This window comes from Sparus aurata, chromosome 5 (genome assembly GCF_900880675.1).
Source record: "Sparus aurata chromosome 5, fSpaAur1.1, whole genome shotgun sequence".
Taxonomy (NCBI): domain Eukaryota; kingdom Metazoa; phylum Chordata; class Actinopteri; order Spariformes; family Sparidae; genus Sparus; species Sparus aurata.
This window is the reverse complement of record NC_044191.1, coordinates 34956018-34977151: the sequence shown is the minus strand read 5'-3', so window position 1 is coordinate 34977151 and position 21134 is coordinate 34956018. Positions and strand designations below refer to the sequence as shown.

Here is a 21134-nt window from a genome sequence, read left to right as displayed (position 1 = left end):
AAAATAAATAAATCCTGGCTGCAATCTTTGACAAACATCCAGAGAAGAGACGGGCTTTTGTTTCTGGCTGCATCAAAGTGACCGTCAGCCAAAAGGTCGATCCGTCTGACCCGAGGTCACAGCCCGGTCGATCCACTCCTCTGTGCCTGAGATGTGTTCTGAACAATCTGCAGCACTTTCTCTGCTTTCTCATAAATTATTTTTCATCGTGCAGCAGCTGGAGCACGATGATCGAATCAGAAGAGTGAGTCACACCGACAGGAGAGGAAAGTTTGTGCAGAGACACGAACACACTTCACGAAAAGCAAAAAAAGACGAATGGATTTCTTTTCTCATCATCCAGGAAAATAAATCAATCCTGAAGGGAAAAGGTCAAATAATAGAACCCTGCTGGGTTCTGGGCGGGCTGCGTCGCCCTGTCACATGGTGTTTGGACCTCGGGGGGTGTGACAGTCACACTGTGCTCTGACCTTATAGGAGCCACCTGTTGCAAATGCCACATTACCATGTCTGGCAGCAGGAACAAAAAGTTTCCAGGAGAGGATCATGGGTAGGACCTCATGCGGCGACCACCCTGCTTTCCCCTGGCAAACTGCAGCAGCTCAGGCGTTTCCCTGACAGCACGCAGCGGCACAGATGATCCGCTGGCCCAGAAACAAGCCGACGACTCTCCAACGAGCAATCCTGAACAGCACGGGCCCATTTCTTTACAGAATAATCTGCATAAATAAACCCGTTAGTGTGAGCAGCTCCGGGTTCTGCTCCTGACCCAGATGTTTGCAGCACTTCAAAATAAAACAAACACCACTTCTCAGTTTGGTTCTTTTATTGGCAGTCAGAGTTTGGCATGAGACGAGTACACGAGGACTACGAGGACATCGACACACGGAACAGAAACTACGAACCAAAGGGACAGTGCTCTCCGTCACTCAGGTTAAACGTCTGACATTAAAAGGTGTTTGTACACTGACTGAACTACTTCCTGTTTTATTGTGTAATCTCATCGGCCACGTCCCTTTTTGTTTACTTCTCGCTCTCCACGCAGGGAGGCCGCGGCGCTCGGTTTCATTACAGTCTTTATTATAATCACACAACTGGACAAATGACAAAACACCAAAAACAAATAATTACAGCAGTAATCAGACGTTTTACTGTCACAAACACGTTAAAACACACACTTAAACATTGATTATATATCAGGTGACGCAGGTACGTTGGTTTTAAATGAGCCTTCTAACAATCATGAGCCGTTTGGTCATCATTTATCTTAAAGAGGTAACCATCGGTAACGCTTTACATCAAGGTCCTTGTGATAAACGTTAGTTAATGTGTTATAAGGCTCTTATGAGTCCTTATAAATGCTTAATAGCATTAATCAGACTATATGAGTGTTAAAAATGGCGTCATAAGCACAATTTGGTTGGATCAGCAGTCAGGTTTGCACTGATAAACAGTTCACGATGTTGCTGTCTGGTCATAAACGTGCTAAACAATTCACTGTCAGTGTGATCCAAAAACATGTGAGGTGACAGATGCAGCGTCGCGAAGCTCTGCAGCAACAAAACGTTGATTCGTATTTGATCGGCTCTGTCTGATTGTAGTGAATGTCGTAGTGGAGTTAGTGGTTGTATAGAACAGCAGGGACTTAATGAGCAGATGTATTCTGCTGGTAAAGATAGATAACTGACGCTAACGTTAGCTAGCATACTACTGTTGACAGAAACAGTTCACTGTTTCCTTCACCAGTTGTTGCACTACACTAATCTCCATTTTGTTTATGTCTGCTTCCCCAATAGAGCACTTCAAAGTGCTGAAGCCACGCCCCTGCAGCTGCACTGAGCCTAGTTTGCTGATAATTCAAAATGCATTGATATTGAATACGTCAGGTGTCCAAATTGCACCAAATTCTACGCTGCACTTTCTTCGGTCCTCGACAACAAACCTGCAAAGTTTAAAATAAATCGGACGAACGGTTCTCAAGATATGTGAAGAACAGACTGACAGATTCTTGTTTTTTAGTTCGATCAAACATAATTAATTATGCATTTGTTAACAGTTCAGTGCAGCTACAGATCTGAAGCAAAGTCAATGACTTGTCATGGTTATTAAATATGTTATTATGCTAAAAACAAGAGCCAATAATTATAATATCATTAAAAATTGTAAATAATAGAGAATTAGGAACTTTAATTAGGCAGTGTTCTCACTTTAGATCCCATAGCTGCAACAAGGTTAATTAACTGTTAATAAGTGCATAATAAAGCAACTAAACAACGACATAAAAGGTAAGTTAAAATCAATAAATGTGTTTGTTATGCCTTATAAACAATTACAAGAAGCTTTTAATAATGTTTTCAAGCATCTAAAAACTGTAAAGTGCTCATTAATGTCTTATAATCAACAATAAATATTTTTATTACATTATTATTAACACTTATAAAGTCTTATTGATGTTAATAACCATCTTATAAGGACCTAAAAGCGTCTTATAACATATTAATTAACACTCATTACAAGGACCTCAGTGTAAAACTGCATTCAGCTTCACTTCTGTCAATAAGTGGTGATAAACGATGCACACAGAGCGTTTGAGATGTGGACAAACTGAAATATAAAAAACTAGTGGCCTTAAAGTGCACTGCAGTGTTTCGGTCGGTCTAACTTGATCATTATGTGCTACAGTAGACGGACTCTAACAGTCATGGCATCCACATCGATAAATGGAGACGACAACACATCCGTGGAGACAAACGGCAGTAGGACGGGCGGTTCTGACGACCGCTCAGACGAGTCGGCTGTAGTGTCGTAAATACACTGAAACACTGTGGTGACGACTACAACAGCTCAGTAATTACAAAGAGAGGTGAATACCAGCATTTAGGCAAGTTCAACAACAATCAGTGACAGCGAGCCATTGTCGAGTCCTACCTGTTGTCTTCTAAGATTGCTTTGTTCACCAAAAGTGCACAAAAATGGACAACAGAGCCGTGTTTTGTGTCCTCATTTACATCTACACAGGGGCAGCGTGGGTATTCACAAGTGGACATTTGGAAAGGGGGGGAAAACGCAAAAAGTCTTGACCTAGCAGTTTTGCCGGCGTCACGTGACGGGTCGTCGGCTGTATAGTCTGTTGAACTTGTGTCATAGCTTTTGTTGAGAGATTAACAGAGAACACACAATGTGGAGCTAGGCCCTGCCTGCCAGAGAGAGTCTCAGTCCTGGTAGAGAACCCACAGGGTCCCTCTGTTTTCCAAACTAACTCCACTTCAGCTACCGCCGGGATGCTGCTCCTCCATCCAACCAACTGATCTGAATCTCCTTGGGATTGGCTCTTCAGCTATCAGAGAGAGAGAGAAAGAGAGAGAGAGAGAGAGAGAGAGAGAGAGAGAGAGGGGAGGGGGAGAGAGAGAGAGAGAGCACCGGTTCGTTGACTCTTCCAGCCCCCCTCCAATGAAACCGCACCTCGTTCCCAAGAGCACCATCCACCAACACAGTAAGTCCACCGTCGCCTCGCCGTCGTCTTGTGTGGGTTAACTCAGAGATGGTTAGGGTTAGCTTTGTTAGCCGTGTCGGGACGAGAAGTTCACAATGTGGGCATCATTCTCCCTCGTGCCTCAAAGGGTGACTGGGCTCGTGGTGTGAGGGCGAAAGGGCGAGGGAAGTAACAGAGTGTCGTGGGACGACATTTCAACCACGGTTGAAAGAGCCTCGCAGAGAGAAGGCCCCATCACCTCTCGCAGTAGTGGATGGTGAAGTCTTTGGACAGCTGCTTCTCTCCTGAGGCCCACGGCTCCAGCACAAACTTGTTCCCCATGTCGTCCTCGTCATCCTCCACCTCCTCCTCCTCCTCCTCTTCCTCCTCGTAGTGGCTGGGCTCCTCGATAGACGTCTCCAGGTGGTAGCAGTAGGGCTGACCCTCGGTGTACTCGTAGATCGTCGGTAAGCTGCTCTTCAGGCTGCAGCGCCGACGCAGAGCGACCAGCAGCGGCTGAGGCATGGTGAAGATATCCACGTTGTTGCCCAGGTCGATCCAGGCCAGGTTGGGGAACATCTTGGGGTCTTTGAGCATCTCGGTGAGGTCTTTGAGGATTGCCAGGGTGAGGCGATTGCCGTTCAGAGCCAGGGTGCTGAGTTTGGGCAGCGAGGCGAGGAGAGGCAGGAGGATCATCAGGTTGTCGTCCTGGAGTTCGGTGAAGCTGATGTCTACAGCCATCACGCTGTCTCTGTTGTTCTGGAGGTAGAAGGCGACTTGACGGACGTCCCGGGTGGACAAGGGGATGCCGGATAGATCGACTGAGTCACTGGAGAGCTTCTTCTGTAGGGTTGTCTTCAGACTGTGGGGGGGAAAGCAAAGAGAGGAGGTTATTTAGACGACTCTTTAACATGAAAACAGTATCGGTTCGAGCTGGAGGGTGACGGGATCTGTGTGAAGGCCCTGTTGTGTTTCCTGTGTTGTATAAAGGAGTGGGTGACCAGGCCAGCTTGCAGCGGAAGGCTGACACAGAGACTCCAGCATGGGGATTTACTCGTGTAAACAGAGGAGCCAAAACATCCGAACGAGGCCGCGGCTCGAGCTTAAAGCTCTGACAGCCAGGAGCTTCTTACAGCGCAGAGCCAGAGGAGTTTACTGCTGCTGGAAAGATAAACGCTCACGTGTTTTTAGTGGAGATAAAACTGGAACAGAGATACGTGACCACTGGTTTCACAGAGACGAGATTCATCTTGTGTTGCTTTGAAAGTCAGAAAAATGTTTCTCAACACACGGTGAGAGATTTTTGTGGAATTGGGTAGAAAGTTGATTTTCCTGACATTTCTAAATCAGGTGCTTTTGAGCGCTTTCATGATTTTTCTAGCAAACGACTGCACTTACTCGACTGGATATTAATTATATTGTTTGATTGTCTGTAACACTTTATAATAACGGTGTAAAACAGGGGAAGAAGAATCAGAATCATTAATAAGTCACTGATCCTCGAGGGGAAACGATACGAGAGGATGCTAACAAAATAGAGACAGCAAAAATAAAAGATACAAGCATAAAATACAACACAAACTGTGTGCATTAAACTATAATATATGATAACTATATTCATATTTAGAATTAGACTGTGAGATATGTTCTTAACGACACACTATCAGAAATGTCCAACGTCCTCACAGTCTGTCCTCCAGGAGAAGTTCTGATACGTGTGTACAAACAGACTCTGGTAAAAGTAGAAGTACTGATTCATCTTGTTTACTCCAGTAAAGTAATAGATTACAGGCTCTGACATGTACTCAGAGTATCAGAGTAAAAAGTCTCCCTCTGAAGAACATTTGTGGTCAAAGCTAACTGAAGCTCACGTCATATTAATAGAATTCAAAGACTATTAAAGTTAAAGGTAGAATCAGTAGGATTTGTCCCAGCTGTTCCTGAACGCACCACAAAGACAGTTGATTGTTGAGTCTCATTCCCAGGACGTCAAATAGACACATGTTGGGTTGGTAAAGCGTCCCGAGCAGCAACAAAGAGAGAAAATCAGAAACTCTCTGCAGATACGAGACACTAACACGCCTTTTCTCCACATTCCAGTCTCCCTCTCTGTCTGTTTACGCCTTCTGACGGCTTTTACGTCTTTGTCTCGTCTCGCTGCATCTGCCGTGCGTGATGTGCTCTGATTGGTCCACATCAGTCTGCTGATGCTGGAAAATAACAATAATCCAGAATTCACCTCAGATGCATCAAACTAAAGTAACGAGGCTGTTCTGAAGCTGTGAGGAGGAGAAAGTTCACATGTAGAGAGGAGAAGTCTCACAGATACTCGAGTAAATACAGATACATGAAACAGTAAAGAAGTTCTGATGTTGCAGTGAAATGTTTCCCTCTTCTATCAGACGTTCTCTGGATTAATATTCCTGCTGCATTCGTGTGTTTGTGTCATTTTCCTGCTGCAGATGTTTCAGACTTCAGAGCTCATTTGACCTCTAACAGCGTCGCCTCATCACGACTCGTCTGTTCTGTCTCCTCATTGAAGCTGCGTTTGAAAATGGCTGCCGAGCTCTCAGTGACTTTTTGTTCGGTATATTGAGGTGATTTATACAAAGTGAAAGACGTCTGGTTTGCTGTGTGGGAGGGAATCTGTCTGTTCTGCTGCACAGACTCTCAGCAGCAGCTTCTGAAAACCTTTAAGCCGTTTCAGGATGTTGTGTAACACGAGCAGGATTTGAGGCTGAATCTGAACATACGTGATTCTCCGTGGCATCGAGCTTTTACTTTACAATGCTGCTGAGTATATTTGTGCATTATTCACACCCTCCTGTGGCCTTTTTGGTCTGCAGTCGGTCACACTTCCTGGTGGCCTGTTTCCCCCCCGGAGGACGCGGTGTGTTTAACTCCAGCTCTAACTGAAGTGGCCTGTAACGCTGATTCGGTGTCAGAGTGAATTATTGCATCCTCCGGCGCCCGCTGACTTCCTGTGACATCCACTGCAGTACCTGTCACTAGTGATGCTTTAAAGTGTCTTTTTGGCCACGTTGAAAATGGACGTGCCCTGAGAGGCTTCTTCACAGCAGCAGGTGATGAGCTTGATGAGCAGAAAGGTCAGCGTCTGTGTTAATCGCAAAAATAGAATAAACTGCTCCAAAACAAAGATTTAAAAGTAACTTTGTCATCAGTAAAACTCAAATTAAAGAGGAATCCTGGTATTTTTTTAAAGCAACTGTCGAAGCTACGAGTGTTTGTGTTCGTCACTGGCAGGCGGACGTCGTTTCTCTAAGTGTTAGATTAGTTAGTTAATTAAGATCCTTTTTGTAAACAGAAACACAAATCTCGTTCACGGACGAGTCTCGCTCTGAAATCTCGTGAGAGGTGAGTTGTTGCAGGAGGACGACGGTGGAAATGTGATGTCAGAGGTGAAAAGAAGAGTTTGGAGTTTATTTAGAATAATTTATTGTCAGAGTCATGATTTGTGTTTGTGGTTTCACAACAGATCTTATCTTGTGTTGTCAGACACAAAGGATCACACTGAGGCGATCCACGGGAGCGATCTCCTAAACTTTTACTCACTTAAACATGTAAATATAGAAGCAAAGGTTTAAAAACACCAGAATATTCCTTTAAGGTCTCATAATAAACATGACTTTAGATAATACGACCTGTCAAGCCCTTCAAAGATGCTTATCAACATTTAAAAGACTATATAAGTGTTCATAAATGATAATAAACAGTTTATAATAGGTAATAACTGCCTCATGAGGTTTGTATAGTTGTTGGTAACAGAATTATAAACATTAATTGAGTCTGACTAACTTATCTTCTTACTCAGGACATTATAAAACCCTCACCAGACATTTCTGTTCCTTTATTATTAATAATAAATACTTTAATATGCACTTATTGACAGTTAAGTATGTTTAACACAGCTGCCAGCAGGAACAGCGCCTTGTTAGGGAAGTTAAATTTGTTATTATGCATTTAAACAACCATCTTCTGCTTTTGTACTGAAGACAAAACGAGGCAACAAAGCCTAGCTGACTGTTGATAAATGCAGAATAAAGTATTATCATATTATTATTCCAGCCTTGTTAAACAACAACAAAGCTTAGTAAAGGTTTAACAATGACACGATAACTGTAAGTTTGTCAAATCCAATAAATAAGCCTGCTCATAAACATTTATAAGGAACTCTTGAGGCTTTAAATAACATTTTGAAGCGTCTATAAACTGATAAGTGCTTGTAAATGTCTTCTAATTGACAATAAACTATTTATTACGCTGTTATTAATGCCTAAAAAGACGTAATAATGTTACTATATATTTCTTTAGGACTTTCAATGTCCTTATAACCTTTGAACCTATAAAGAATAACTTATTTAGGGCATCAGTTATGTTCAGTTTATCTAAGAAGAGACAGGTTATATGCTATTATTTGCCAAAAGGCTATTTTCTACCGTTGTCCCCTGGACAGGTTCTTAGAAAGACTTCTTAAAACTCAACAAAGGAAAGAGGAAAAAAAGGAACGACGACAAACAAGCGGAACAAAACTGGGCACAAAGAGAAATAACACGGTGGTTTAAAGATCCAGCAGAGACGCAGTGAACAATCAGACTCACTGCTCACCTGTCTGCATCTATCATTCACTGTTCTGCTGGTAACTAAATGACCTGTGTGTGTTCAGGTGTAGCTCATCAGTCAGAGCTGCTGCATGTTCATGACGTCCTCCCTCTCTGCAGCCTGACAGACGCCTCGTCCTCCTGCAGCCTGGCAGAGACGCTTCTCTGATCACACAACTTCTTCTTTATCTGGCTTTTTTCAGACAAACTCGTCTTTTCACGCTCAGGAGGCACAAAACAGGCGTCTGAGCCTCCAGATGCATCTGATACCAGAGAACAGCCGCGTCACCGACGACTGTGCCGCCGACGGCTCGCTGTCGTCTTTACATCCATAAGAACGCCGATAACACGGTGAAATGACAAGAAGCAGATCTGATTCTTGGCTGTGAATCAAATCACACTTTATATTTGTTGCTACGTAGATGTCTTAAAGAAACAGTTCACCCCACAAATGAAAATCCACTCATCCTCTCCTCCCTCCATGAAGTCTTTTAGTCCACAAAACATTTCTGGAGCTTCGTCTGCTGTCGTTCAAATCTGCTGCAGGATCGATGAGACCGATCTGAAGAGACGTCACGTTTAAAGTTTGTTAATAACATATTTTCTGACTGATTTGGGATCTCGTGGCTTCTGGAGACTTGGATTTACCCGGACGAGCTGTATGTTGCAAAGCTGTTTTACTGTGAAGCTCTAGAAATGTTTTGTGGACTACAAGACTTCCCCTGACTTCCATCAGCGAGGAGGGAGGATGATGACTTCATAAATTTAGCTTAGAAAAGACGCTCCTCACATGTGCAGAACCTGCCTGAGAAACATCATGTTTTTAAGTTGTCTTCAGTGTCACAGTGATCCAGTGACAGCTGTCTGTACATCCACAGGTTCACTGCTAACAGGAAGTGCTAACAGATAATTCAGCAAAGTTTAAATGTAGTTTTGGAGAATTTTTTGGTTGTGCTTTACGTTTTAAATCAACTCTGTTTTGCTGTGAAGCTCCAGAAATGTTTTGTGGACTCCGACACTTCCTCTGAATTTAAATTTTTTGAGAAGATTTTGTAGTTTTGGGTGAACTGTTCCTTTAAGCAGCAGGCAGAGGGAAAATAACTCCTCTGTGATTTGAAGCCAGAACAAAGACAAATAACAGTGGATGCTCACCAGTCTGCACGCACAGATTAGTAATCTAATAAATATCCGCTACACAATTAAGTAATCAATTAAATTAACATTAGTTAATGAAGCCACCTATTAAATATTCCTGCTTAAACAGCGAGGAGGCTCATCAGTCTCCTGCAGACATCGATTTAATACAACGAGTCAGCGTTAATCAAATCATACTTATGATTTATTAACATAAATATTCAAGTCTGGAGGGTTAGCTGATGCTAATTGAGATGCTAATTAATAAAAACATGGAAGTACTTTTAAGAACATTTAAAATTCATGTGTGAACACGCGGGCGGATGGTTAGCTGTCATAATGATCTCATTTTATTTCAACTCTGAGTATTTTCCAGGGGTTCGTCTGCTCCTCGCTCTCCTTGGGGTTTCATCACTGCGTCGCTCACAACGTTTTGTTTTTCTGCAGAGTCATTTACGCTGAAGCTCGGCAACGTTTTTCATTTCAGCCGTCTGAACTGCACGAGAGAGCCGAGATGAGCAGTCTGATCACATCTGCTGCCTGACATTTCACTTTCCAAATTCATTTTCTGTTGTGTCGTACACGTGGATGGGACACACACACACACACACACACACACACACACACACACACACACACACACACACACACACACACACACACACACACACACACACCACTGCATTGTCCTTCATGGTGCAGGGAATCCAACCTCACAGTTCACAGTCCAGACAGTTATATCACCTCCGTATCTTCTCGTCTGATCGATGTTTAGGTCAAAAATCGGTGCCGAGCAGCTGATCTGACCACTTTGTCCTGTTTATGAGGGTTTTATCTGCTCACACCTGTTATTACCTTCAGTCCTGAGTGATCCCATCATCAGTGCACGGCTATAAATCCGTTAACATGTGTCTGGAGGAACCATATTTGATCAGATTCTCTCAGACACAGGCGACATCACTGGGACAATCAGACGCCGAATTAACAAGAAGGCTCAGATAATTAAGAATTTGTCATTGACAGCACATCACAATATATATAAAGCTTCTTCTAAGTCAACAACTCACTAAATTGAGTGTTTTTTAAAGGGAGTCTGGTGACTTTCTTCACAGGGACAAAGAAGTAGCCTATATTGGTTACTGACACTTTTTACAAGGAGACAAACAACTTCAGGTTCTGATTTAATGCTGAACTTACAAGAAGGAGACAATGACTTAAAATCTGTCGTACATGTTTCATAAAGTTTGTTAAGTTTCTCCTCATGAAACAACTCTTAAAATCACTACATTTGTAAAGGAACTTCTTCTCCTTCTACCTCTCAATGTGGTCTGAATGATTACATATATATTTGCCCTCAGTGCGTCTCGGTGGCGTTCACACCAGCACTTAAAGCTGTCCGCTTGTGATCGGATCACTCAGGATGAATGTTGACACCGGCCCTTGAACAGCCTCTTATTCTGCAACTAGCCGACAGAAGTAATCAGTAAAAATGACTGATGGGTCTTTGAGGAAGCCTCGATGTGCACCGTACGCTACAACGCACCACATAATGCTCGGCGGAGAACAGACAGAGACGGTGATTTCACGTTGTGGTGGAGATAAAGTGATGTGGAAACTGAAAGAAGCCACTAAATGGTGGTTTTTGTTTCTGTGAGAGCGTCGGGGTGACAGCTGTGATGGTGAGGCCAGATACGCCTGATGGAGCAACAAGATAAAGGTGTGAAAGCTGAAGAGAGAAAAGGTCACACGGGTGTTTTCAACCTTGAGGTGGAGGCACCTTCACAGCTTTTTCTGGCCCTCCGTCGCGCTTATTGTCGAGCTCTTTCAATAAAAAACTCAAATAAAGTAGTTAGATAGATTAACAGGATTAGTGAGATTCAGACATTAATTCAGTGTGGCATTTCAGTCACAAATGCGAGTACAGTATTTAGAGCGAGCAGTGCGCAGAGCTAATGCCGGATAATGAAGGGATGAACGATCCGAAGCATTACAGCCGACTGAGCCGTTTCTGTTTCCTCCGAGCTCAGAGAAAACTCTCACAACTGAGACTGCTGCACAGACGAGGGCAGTTTGCCTGCAGCCGAACAAAGACGGTCGTTACAGGGAAACAAAATCCACCCGGAAATATATTTAATATCATTGTTAAGGAGACAGTTAGCTTAGCTTAGCATAAAGACTGCAGACAGGGGGAAACAGCTAGCCTGACTCTGAATTAGCACCTCTACAGCTCTGCAGTGTACTTGTAATAAAGTTTATTTTTATGTTTCATCCATTAATCAATATGTAAACATGACAACAACTGTGTTGATGACTAAAACAAGACAATGTGTTAATTATTCAGCTTTAAAGGTGCTGGCAGACAGGTTTCATTACCTTTAGACAGCCAGGCTGTTTCCCCATGTTTTCAGTGTTTATGCTAAGCTACGCTAACCATCTGCTCGTTGTAGTACATACAGAGAAACAGGGATGATGTATTTTTTGTAGGCTAGCCCTTAAGTTAGCGTCGCCCTGGTTTCTCTCAACAAGCCTACAGGATTTTTAAATTTGATTTTGGATTATTGCAGAAAAAATAATCTCTGTGGATGAAACATGTTTATCCTCTTTACATGTTTAGTTAAAGATAATCTTCACAGATGAACATCTCTGTAAGGATTTCAGAAGTTTACATGCTGTAGGCTGCTATACGTGTTAGCATTCAGACACTTGGTAGCTAACACTGTTCAACAGTGTGACACAATACAACAGGAAGGGCGTAAATTATTTCAAAAAAATGTCAGTGTACATCTTGGGCAATTTCTATTTAAGCAAAAGTAAAAAACACTGGATGTAAACAAAGAATAATGTTAGCTAGGAGGCAGTTGAATGCTAACGTGAGCTAATGGGTTATAGAAGTTGTTGTTTTATTTTGAAATATGGCTCAGTGTCCCTCCAGACTGTCAGCTTCCAGCGTCTTTTCAGTTTCTGATCAACCAGAAGAGGTGAAATGAAAACGTTTTGTCAGATTTAACTACGTCTTGTGACGCATATCGACCCAAAGTGGATGATGGATATATTTGTTGAGGCCTTCTCTTGTTTCTCTTGTTTGATTTATACGATCCAATAAGATTAGAAGAGCTTTTATCGCTATTCAAGTTAGCCGTGGGCTGAACCAGGAAGTTAGGTTGTGGTTGGCGCTCAGTGGATCTGAGTTATTCTTCACCCGGGAGGTTGAACTCTCTTGGCTTCGTGCACCGCTGAGCAGTTTTCACCTCTGATGTTGGATCCGCTTCTCATCATATGTCAAAGTCTATCATGCCAAACTGGAGGCGATGGGTGAACTTGTGAGAGGTTTGCAGTTGTTATTGATCTTCTCTAACTGATAAATTGTTGAACTGTTGCACAAATCATCCTCCCGCCTGCACATGAACACACAGCCGTACCACAGACTGCAGGCCGAGCCGAGCTGCTCTCTTTAACAACAATAAATGGAAAACTAACTGAGCACCCGGAGAGTCAGAACTGTTGCACAACTGCTTTTTTAAAAATGAAGTATTCATGTTGAGCGGCAGGCCGGCCTGTCTGTCTCCCTCCAGCCCCGACAGGTGTTTGTTCAGGAACACGACGGCAGGTGAAGCTGTCAGAGCTCTCAGCAGCCGCTGTATTAATATTCAGCTTTAAGGTGGATTCTTGTTTTAATGATTCATGTTGCTCCTGCTGTCTCAGCCGGTGTCAGACTGTCTCTCTCTCTCTCTGCATGCTTATGAAGCCAAGAACATGACTCAGATAAAAAATAAAATACGAAATAAAACAAACCCTTCAGCAGTCGGACTGTATGTGCACATTGCAGAGCTGCTGTCAGTGTCGGTTAGACTCTGTGCCGTTCGTCTTCTGGGCTGAATTAAACGTCTACAGCACAACAGAACCGGGCTCGACAGCGAGGAGTCTGATCCTGCACGTCGAGACCTCCGACTGACTCGTAATGAACCTGTCTCATCTCACCGTGTTCTCATATTGTCTCCGTCCTCAAACCCTGAGATTGCTTTCAATCCTTTAGAAAATGAACGTATTATTTGCAGCAGTCTGTGCAGCTGTGCAATAAGCAATAGCTCCTGAATGAATTAGGATATTCTGTTTGTGTGCGCGTGAACAGGATTAGCTCCACACACACACACAGAAAAACAGAGTTGTACACGAGCTGATTCTTTACTCATCATCTGCACATCAGAAGTAATTCCCTCTCTCGTGGAGAGGAGTGTAATCACATGTGAACGCGGCTCTCTTCAGCCTGCACATGGAAGAAAAACATGTTGCTGTGGCGCTTTTTGAAGATGCAGAGAGGCCGGCGGCGACACACATCCACCACACGTACACGACCACTTAAAAAGAAAAGATGATTGACGGCCGTGGTAACCGTGGTAACCATGGCGCATCCCCGTCAGGTCAGCCTGTGGCCAGCGCTGTCCTACTTCAATGTCAGCTGCACAGCGCCGCTCGCTAAAGATTTACTGCACACCGAACGTCTGGACAGGAGGACTTACCAGGCCTGGGATTTCCGTCTGGACATGCTCTGCCTCAGCCACTTGGAGTGCGGAGTCAGGTGGTAGATCAGCTGTCTGCAGATCTTATCAGAGGACTTGATGGTGTCGGCGTCCTGCAGAACAGAGCGGACACAGTTCAGAACACGTCACACATATCGATCAATAACTTGTTGATTATTAACATGAACCCTGGCAGCTTTTCGTCCTTATTAATGTCTCTTCAGTACGAACATTGTCTTAAAAAATACGAGCTCATTGACACGTTTTCCTTATTTTTGATGATTTATTGTAAGTAGGGAAGTTGTTCTGCAGAAATTCTGATCTTAATATGTTTTGCTCAGTATTGATAAGTCCACATATGATCAAGCTGTCGTTGGTTCAGTTTAGGACTCATTCAGGATTTTAGTCTCCTGTATTTTATTAAATTCACTGACTGTTTTTCATTTCTTATCAGTTTTCTGCCGTTTGGTTGGTTTGATGAACAAAAATACCCGGTTAGGTTGAGGAGAACATGACTGTGGTTCACATAATATTCCAGTCTTTCTCTCGAGCCGTTACAGAAATGAGATCCATCAGTTGTGGTGATGATCCGAGAGCAACATTAATCACGCCGACACAGCGGTATCAGATCGTGTACATCCATTTTGCACGAATAACCATTTAACCAACTGTAACCAACCAAAACTCAGGTTAAGTCTGATTAGCCACCAAACCCGGACAAAGAGGAGAGGAACGTTTTACAGGATGTCTGAACTTTAGCGATCATTTTTCATTTTTCGATTGATCGAATTTGGGATCTTTGTATTTTGAGTTTTTCAGGGAAGAAGTCCGTAGTCTGTAAAATTGTTACTGACTCAGAATATTTGTTCCCGTCCTAAAGTCAGTTCTTGATCATAACTTATTCACTAGTAGAACCTGTGAAAGACCTCGTAAAGTCAGATAGACAGACCAGGTTTTCTTTTTCTTATTAGCAATAATTCTGAGGATATTGAGGGAGAAGTCTCGGCTAATGACACAGCAGTTGTAGAATTATGTTAACGGTGAATAAAGCATTAAAGCCCCTGTACGGAGTTTTTAACTGGATATAGAAAAGTCTCTGGTTTCTGCTGATGTGTCTCTGGCCCCGTCCAGACGACAACGCCGTTTTGCGAAAACGCACATGTATTGCATCGTTTTGGCCGATCGTCCATACGGATCCTGAAAACGGGTCTCAGGGTGGAGAAATCCGAAAACGCAGCCCTCCCGTTTTCATGTGGACGGCGAATCCGCATGCTTTCCAAAACGATGACGCCATCGCCCCACCCCGCGACGTCCCATAACAACAACAACAACAATGGCGGCCTGCATGCTCGTGTTCGTGCTGCAGAAGATATTGAGCCTTTCCTGCAACTTACTATGCCTTGTAGTTGAGTGTGAGCCGTAGCAGTAGTTTGACCTCATTAACGGTCCACACAAACGATTCTGGTTTCCTTGCACTCGCCATTTCAATCTTCTTCTTGTTGTGTTCGGTTTCTCCGTCTACTGTCTGTTTACAGCGCGCAAGCTTGATGCGCATGCTCCGTGTCTTCTTCTCCGTTTTTGGTGAATGTCAAGCGCCACCTATTGGCCTGGAATATGAACTACAGCGTTTTCGGTCGTTTTCAGTCGTTTTCAGTGAAGACGTGTGGACGCAAATATTCTTAAAACGATGACGAGGAAGACAGAGAAAAAAAAGATCGTTTTCACCTGTGTGGACGGCCCCTGAAAGGCCTTGGTCGGGTCGGACCACTGACGAAACGATTTACGGCAGTCAGACCGGAACTGACGACATTCAGGATACGGCATAGCTGTTTTGTTGCTACGCTAGCCAGTGCTAACCGAGCTAAAACTTTTGTCATGGCTGATAATGAGACAAAGAAAAGAAAAAGAATTCGAACCGAAGACCAACTAAAGGCCGAGAGGGAATCCGATCGAGCTAGGGCTAAACACGGATAAACATTGGCGATTCCTTCCAGAGATGAAGGGAGTAGCGGGGCTTGAAGGGAGGGTCGGATCCAGAATTCGCCCGATTCCTCCTAGACAGGTTTGTACATTTTATTTCATTTATGAAATGTAATGCGGGACGTAGTTTACAGCAATACACGAATTTATGTTGTTACAACAAAGCTGGCTAACGTTACCACTAGATTAGCTCTAGATACTACACTCGTGAAAACGACAACAAACGTCTTAGATCACGCATCCATTTCAGCTGTGTGTATCAGCCCAGCCGACCTGCAACGATGCATCGGTAATATCCTCTGTCATTATAAATGACTCAGTTTCTTACTTAGAACAAAACATCCATCACAATCACTGTGACTTTGCTGTAACGCTAGCTCTGTAGCACCGTGGGTAATATATATAGCTGGGAAATTGCAGCGCAACAGCAGCATTACTTTGTTTCACCGGCGGCATATTATATTAAGTAGAAATACAAATAGACACATTACCTCGTCCATATGCACGCTGCAGATAGTTGCTAAAAAAAAAAAAAAGTTTTCAAAGCAAGTCCCGTCGTCTTTCCGACGTTTCCAAAACAAATCTACACGCGCCGGCCAGACAAACGTCTTTACGACAGTGGGCGCTAGAGCTCATGGGAAATGCAGTCTCCATTCCGGCAAAACACTACCGCTTTCGTCCAGCGGGGCCGCCAAAATCAACACTAAATGAAAAGTCTGTACAGGGGCTTTAATAAGTGCTTTATAATGACTAAAAAAGAGCCAGTATGTTAATGTTTAATACACGTGTTTGATAAAGACAAGCAGCAGCTTCCAACATGAGATTTTCTGCTTGTGTTTGCACGAGACGACGTCTTTGTTTCACACCGTCCAGCCTGTAAATCCTCCCTCCATTTTCTAGAACTCCTCGACCCGTAAGATCTCTCACACGAACAGAATAAAAACGGTTTATTATTCCTCACGCCTTCAGCTACTCCCGAACAAAACACAATTTAGCTGCCGTGCTGGAGCAGGAAAATCTAATCACATGCAGCGAGCATTGGTGGGGGAAAAAACACAGGAAGTACACAAGAGAGGAGAGATTCAACACAGCCGCCGGTGCACACGGGTGAATCCAGTTCATTAGGCGTTCGTGTTGCGGCTGCTGGTGGTCGTTACCTCCATCACAATGATTCAATACTCGCTGCTGGAGGTCGAGACACACTCAGCTTCTTTCTGTGCACAAACACAGCCGTTATATTTCATGTGCTGTTGAGCTTACAGAAGCTCAGACGTCGAGGATTAATACCGAGCAGCTCGTGAGGAACACGTGTCTGCAGAAATGTAGGTCGCTAACATCCTCAGATTTGGATTCTCACTGATCTTGAGAACTCATCGCTGAACAAAAGGAAAACCATCAGGGGAGGTTTTTTTTTTTTTAAAGAGAAGGCTTTGTTTCAAACATGGCTGCACAAATAAAGGGATATTCAGGTGTAAGTTTAATCCGTTTTTTAAATCACCGTGAAACTGTGTTAGACTCCCTCTCGAGAGATCAAGTTAGCAGACCGCTAATTTACGGAGTTTTATCAACCTCAGAAACGACCGCACGACAACAATACACTGCAGTAAATGGATCCAAATATAAACCGCCACCAAAAAGCCACAAATAATGTTCAGAACAGCACCAAACTTCAGCAACAGTACAAATAGGGTCTCAGCACATAGTCCGGGGCATCTAACCTCCGCTAGCTTAGCTGGATTTCTATTGTGAAGCTAAAAACAGATTTCAACTCTCCTCCATCAGCTTCCGGGTCGGGGAAGTCCCGACGCGACGATTACCGAGTGCGGTTAGAAATGCTCAATTCCGTTCTTTTCCCTGTCCGCTCTCGATAATAACTGTTATAAACTGGCAGGTAAGACACATATGAACTTTGATTGCTTTTCCATGGAGTCATAATCATACATTTTCATCCATGAGCCGCGGAACTCTACTGCACTCGGTAATCGACTTGTCGGGACTTCCCGTCAACAGGAAGCTGCTGCAGAAGAGTGGTAAATTTAGTCAGCTTTTCAGTAGAAATCCAGCTAAGCTAGCGGAGGTTAGATGCCCCGGACTATGTGCTGAGACCCTATTTGTACTGTTGCTGAAGTTTGGTGCTGTTCTGAGCATTATTTGTGGCTTTTTGGTGGCAGTTTATATTTGGATCCATTTACTGCAGTGTATTGTTGTCGTGCGGTCGTTTCTGAGGTTGATAAAACTCCGTAAATTAGCGGTCTGCTAACTTGATCTCTGGAGAGGGAGTCTAACACAGTTTCACGGTGTGTTAGACCATGGATTAAACTTACATCGGAAATATCCCTTTAAAAGGAATATTATCAAATGACAGATGCAGAACAGATGCACAGATGTCCTGGCCTACAGATATTGTCCTCCAGATGTGTGTTTTGTAAAAGAATCTGACCTTCTTGGGACACTGCATCTCTCGAGCCAGACTGAGCAGCAGCTCGTGGGAGATCGGGTCCACCAGGTTGAGGAAGGCGGCGTTCTTGTACAAGATGTCGTTGAGTGAGGTGCCTTCCAAACCCAGATCCTACCAGAGCAGACAACAGGAGAGAAAACAGTGCAGCGATCTCAATTAAAAGTGTCTTCCAGCGAGACTCTGGACCTGAGAATAAAGTGCGTTAGTGGAGGGAAAACGAGGCCCTGCTGTGTCGAGGGCGATGCGACTGGAGATGGAGAGATAAAAGATGTGTTTTGTTTTAAATATTCATTAAAGGAGACAGGAGCGTCTTCATCGACTGTAGGAGAGAGGAGTCTGCAGGGAGGCGCAGGGAACACGATGTTTGTAGCATATATAATCACAGCTCCACGTCCCAGCATGCCTCAGCACCGGCGCCTCGCACGGACCCGTCCAATCTCGTCTGAAGGGAAGACTGTGGAGATTAGTTTAGGCCCTGTTTCTATACAGAACACACATACATTTAAAGGAACAGTTCACCCAAAACTGTAAATCCACTCATCCTCTCCTCCGTCCTGATGATGTAAAGTCAGGTGATGTTTTATTTCTGGAGCTTTACAGTGAAACAGAGTTGCAGCAGATTTAAAACGGAAAAACAACCCAAAAAAACCTAAATTGTCTCCATGCAACTGGTCTTCTGTGATCACAGTCTGATGTGAAGACTTTTACTTTATTCAGAGGTTTTAAATAACGTCTGTTCAAATCAGTTCGGGGTCTCGTGGCGTCTGGAGACTCGGATTACACCGGAAATTATGGCTGGGTTTAAAAAACAACAACTTTCTGGTTCAATTCGATTTTCATTTGAATTATCTGCTTTATGTTGGCTTCATAAAGAGAGACTAGAACCCTTTCACACAGACAAGCGGCATTAATGGTGGTTTGCCAATTGTCCGCTCTGTCAGTCGTGGGGATGGAGGCTGTTTTCTGGGTTAAAGTCCACTTTGACTCGGTCAGGAGGGCAGACCGTCACCGTGACAACAGTAACCTCGACAACACAACAGTGAAGAAGACAAACACTTGGTGAGTGACAGATGCTCTTTGAAAATGTGAAAGTTTCCATTTTGATCTTCTTATTTGGAAATTCACAGGCCTTCATGTGGATGCTAATATCAAAACAACATCCAATATATTTATACAAAGGCAGAATTTAACCAACGAGTCCTGAAACTTAAACCGAATCAAATCAAATCCAGCTGGAGACATTTTTAGTGTTTTTTTTGTTGAATCAAAACCTCTGAAAGCAAAAAAATATTTCACTATTGACTAGCAGAGGACTTTAACAGAACTGTGACAAAATATTTCAGTCTGCCTGCAAATGTCAGTGTTGGACTGTTTGAATAGAGAAACACAGTGAAAAGCATTTAGGTTTTAAATCAAGTCTGCAGCTGCTTCAGTTGTTTAGCAGAACGCTGCGACTCTGTTTCACTGGGAAGCTCCAGACTACGACACTTCAGTTTACGTTTTTGGGTGAACTGTCCCTTTAACTGAGAGCTGCTGCTGCTCCCTCCCTGGACTGAGCGGCACATCAGGACCCAGATGTTCTTCAAATGACGACAATGATTTTGTTTTGTCGTCCGTCTCAACAGATTTTGACAGATCATGCATGAATTTAATTTTTGGCTGCACTGCTCCTTTAATCTGCCAGCTGTTCACCGACGCATCTCTCTCTCTTTCCATCAGCGGCACCTTTAAATGTCAGATTTTGAGTAAACATGATTGAAACGTTTGTGCAGCACGTGAGTACAGAAGTGACAGCTGTCACAGCAGCTTCCCCGACAGGATGTGCAGTAAAAACAAACCAACGGACGCAGAGCAGGAAGAAGGTTTCTGACCTTCTGAGCGTGACGAGACGAGCCGCAGCCAGCGGTGCAGCTGTGTGGACTGAACTGTACATCCTCACGTCCATCCTGCTCGTCCTAATGAGGAGAACTATGATGACGAGCTCTGGTTCAGCCCATGAATCTTTAATTACAGGAGCGAACCTTTGAGGCACACAGGACGCACATACCTGCACATTTATTTTCTCTCCGACACAATCGGCACTGATTGTAACAGACAGTGAGGGGGAGGCTGACAGCTGCACATTACCGGCTCCCCTTCTAACAAGGGCAACAGTAAATACAGACTGAACCCAAGGCGGAGAGAAGCCGCTGCTGCTGCCCTTCTGACACACAACGTATAAAAATATCTCCCTTCTGAGTTTAGACACCATCGATTGTCACATGCAAGACACGGATCCTCGCATATCTGCAGCACGGCTCAGATCTGTCTCATATCTGGAGCAGAGCTGGCTGTTACACACCAATTAACTCTGCCACCAACTCCTTTTTTCTAAATTCACAGAACAGAATCTCACAGACATCTGCGAGAAGATAAAGCAAAGCTTATTTAATAGAAGTGGAGCTCATTTAGAGGAAGGGAGCCCGTGTCCCCTGTGATGAGGCTGTCATGGAGCCCGGGCTCGCCAGTTTATCTCCTCGGCTTGATTAAGGAGCTTCCACTCTCTCCTGTGTCGAGGCTTCACAGTAATTAACGGCGGATTGGCCGACAGCTAAAAGACAGAAGAGGGCCTGAGGGCGAGCAAACAAATGAGATCACCGGGGCTGCTGTCACATCTTCCATGCACCTGTATTCTCTGACACGTGTTTCAGTGCAACACGTCGCGCTGCAGGCGAGGAATCAAACCTCCGATCCAGATCCGACATCGTTTACGACTCACGACTACAACACCTGCTCGCATCCACTGTGGCGGTCACGAGGAGAGGAGCGCTTCAAACCTCCTGCATCACAAGCTTTTTCAAAACAATACACAAAAATGTTATTTCTGGCTCAATGTCACAGCTCTTTTGATTTGATCCCTGTGGGTTTTACAGATTTTCATCAGCCAAAAAGGCAAAAAAAAAAAAAAAGAGAGG

General features: G+C 43.8%; 2 protein-coding genes across 2 annotated transcripts in view; one reads left to right on the top strand and one right to left on the bottom strand.

The window, feature by feature from the left end:
- Positions 1 to 808: 808 nt before the first annotated feature.
- Positions 809 to 21134, bottom strand: part of lrrc75ba (leucine rich repeat containing 75Ba) — a 23618-nt gene continuing 3292 nt past the window's right edge. Inside the window, exons 2-4 of the mRNA XM_030417729.1 lie at positions 18163 to 18291; positions 13743 to 13855; positions 809 to 4334 (exon numbers count right to left, since the gene is read on the bottom strand). Of these exons, the coding sequence (XP_030273589.1) occupies positions 3728 to 4334; positions 13743 to 13855; positions 18163 to 18291 (849 nt within the window). The 3' untranslated portion in view covers positions 809 to 3727. The remainder of the gene's footprint in view (positions 4335 to 13742; positions 13856 to 18162; positions 18292 to 21134) is intronic.
- The window catches only part of ggt1a (gamma-glutamyltransferase 1a), a 20564-nt gene continuing 18494 nt past the window's right edge, over positions 19065 to 21134 (top strand). Inside the window, exon 1 of the mRNA XM_030417728.1 lies at positions 19065 to 19239. Coding sequence (XP_030273588.1) covers positions 19091 to 19239 — 149 coding nt within the window. The 5' untranslated portion in view covers positions 19065 to 19090. The remainder of the gene's footprint in view (positions 19240 to 21134) is intronic.